The sequence below is a fragment of the Arachis duranensis genome, chromosome 5, assembly GCF_000817695.3.
Source record: "Arachis duranensis cultivar V14167 chromosome 5, aradu.V14167.gnm2.J7QH, whole genome shotgun sequence".
NCBI lineage: Eukaryota > Viridiplantae > Streptophyta > Magnoliopsida > Fabales > Fabaceae > Arachis > Arachis duranensis.
The window spans coordinates 93,706,902-93,707,697 of NC_029776.3; the positions used below are offsets into that span (position 1 = coordinate 93,706,902).

At 38.4% G+C, this 796-nt stretch overlaps 1 protein-coding gene across 1 annotated transcript in view; it reads right to left on the bottom strand.

The window, feature by feature from the left end:
• LOC107490502 (uncharacterized) overlaps positions 1-455 on the bottom strand; it is a 1,755-nt gene extending 1,300 nt beyond the window's left edge. Inside the window, exons 1-2 of the mRNA XM_016111278.1 lie at positions 234-455; positions 17-131 (exon numbers count right to left, since the gene is read on the bottom strand). Coding sequence (XP_015966764.1) covers positions 17-131; positions 234-455 — 337 coding nt within the window. The remainder of the gene's footprint in view (positions 1-16; positions 132-233) is intronic.
• Positions 456-796: the final 341 nt, after the last annotated feature.

Below are 796 nucleotides of genomic sequence, written 5' to 3' on the forward strand. Positions count from 1 at the left end.
ATTGTAGTGCTCTCGCCTATGCGCACATAATCATCAACAGCATCAGCTGCAACGCCATATGCTAACATCCGTATTGCAGCGGTACATTTCTGAAGTGGCGACAAGCCTCTTCTTCCAGTTGCATCAACCCTCTGTTGGAAATACGGATAGACATTTGAGAGAGCGTGTACTATCCGAAGGAACACATCTCTTCTCATTCAAAATCTCCGTCGGAAAATGTCAGCATTATACACCGGTTCATCTGCAAAGTAATCTTGGAAAAGGCGATCATGTCCTGCTTCTCGATCTCTGTTGATCCATCTACGAGTAATTGGGATAGGGCTTCTATCGATATCTTCTTCTTCTGAATCTTCGAGTAAATACTCATCGATCCAGTTATCTATGAGTGTGTTATCTTGCCGTCTTCTTTTGCCATACAAAGCTTCATTGAACATATCATCAAAATTTCTAGCCATATGGAGAAATGTAATTTTTAGTTCTCTGTCGAGGTGAGAAACAAGAGTTGAAGTGGAGTTGTGGAGTCATTGATAGTTGATATTTATAAGTGTGTCTGCAATAAGTACCTTAACGGCTAGTTTTGTAACGGCTAGTTTTGCAACGGCTACTTTTGCAACGGCTAGTTTTGCAACGGCTAGTTTTTCTTAACGGCTAGTTTTGCAACGGTCACTTTCATGAACAATAATGACACAATAATATTGACTAATTTAAAAACTTACATCAGAAATAAATAAAACAAACTACATCACATACTAGTAATACGCAATAAATAAATAAGAACATACTACATAACTCTACG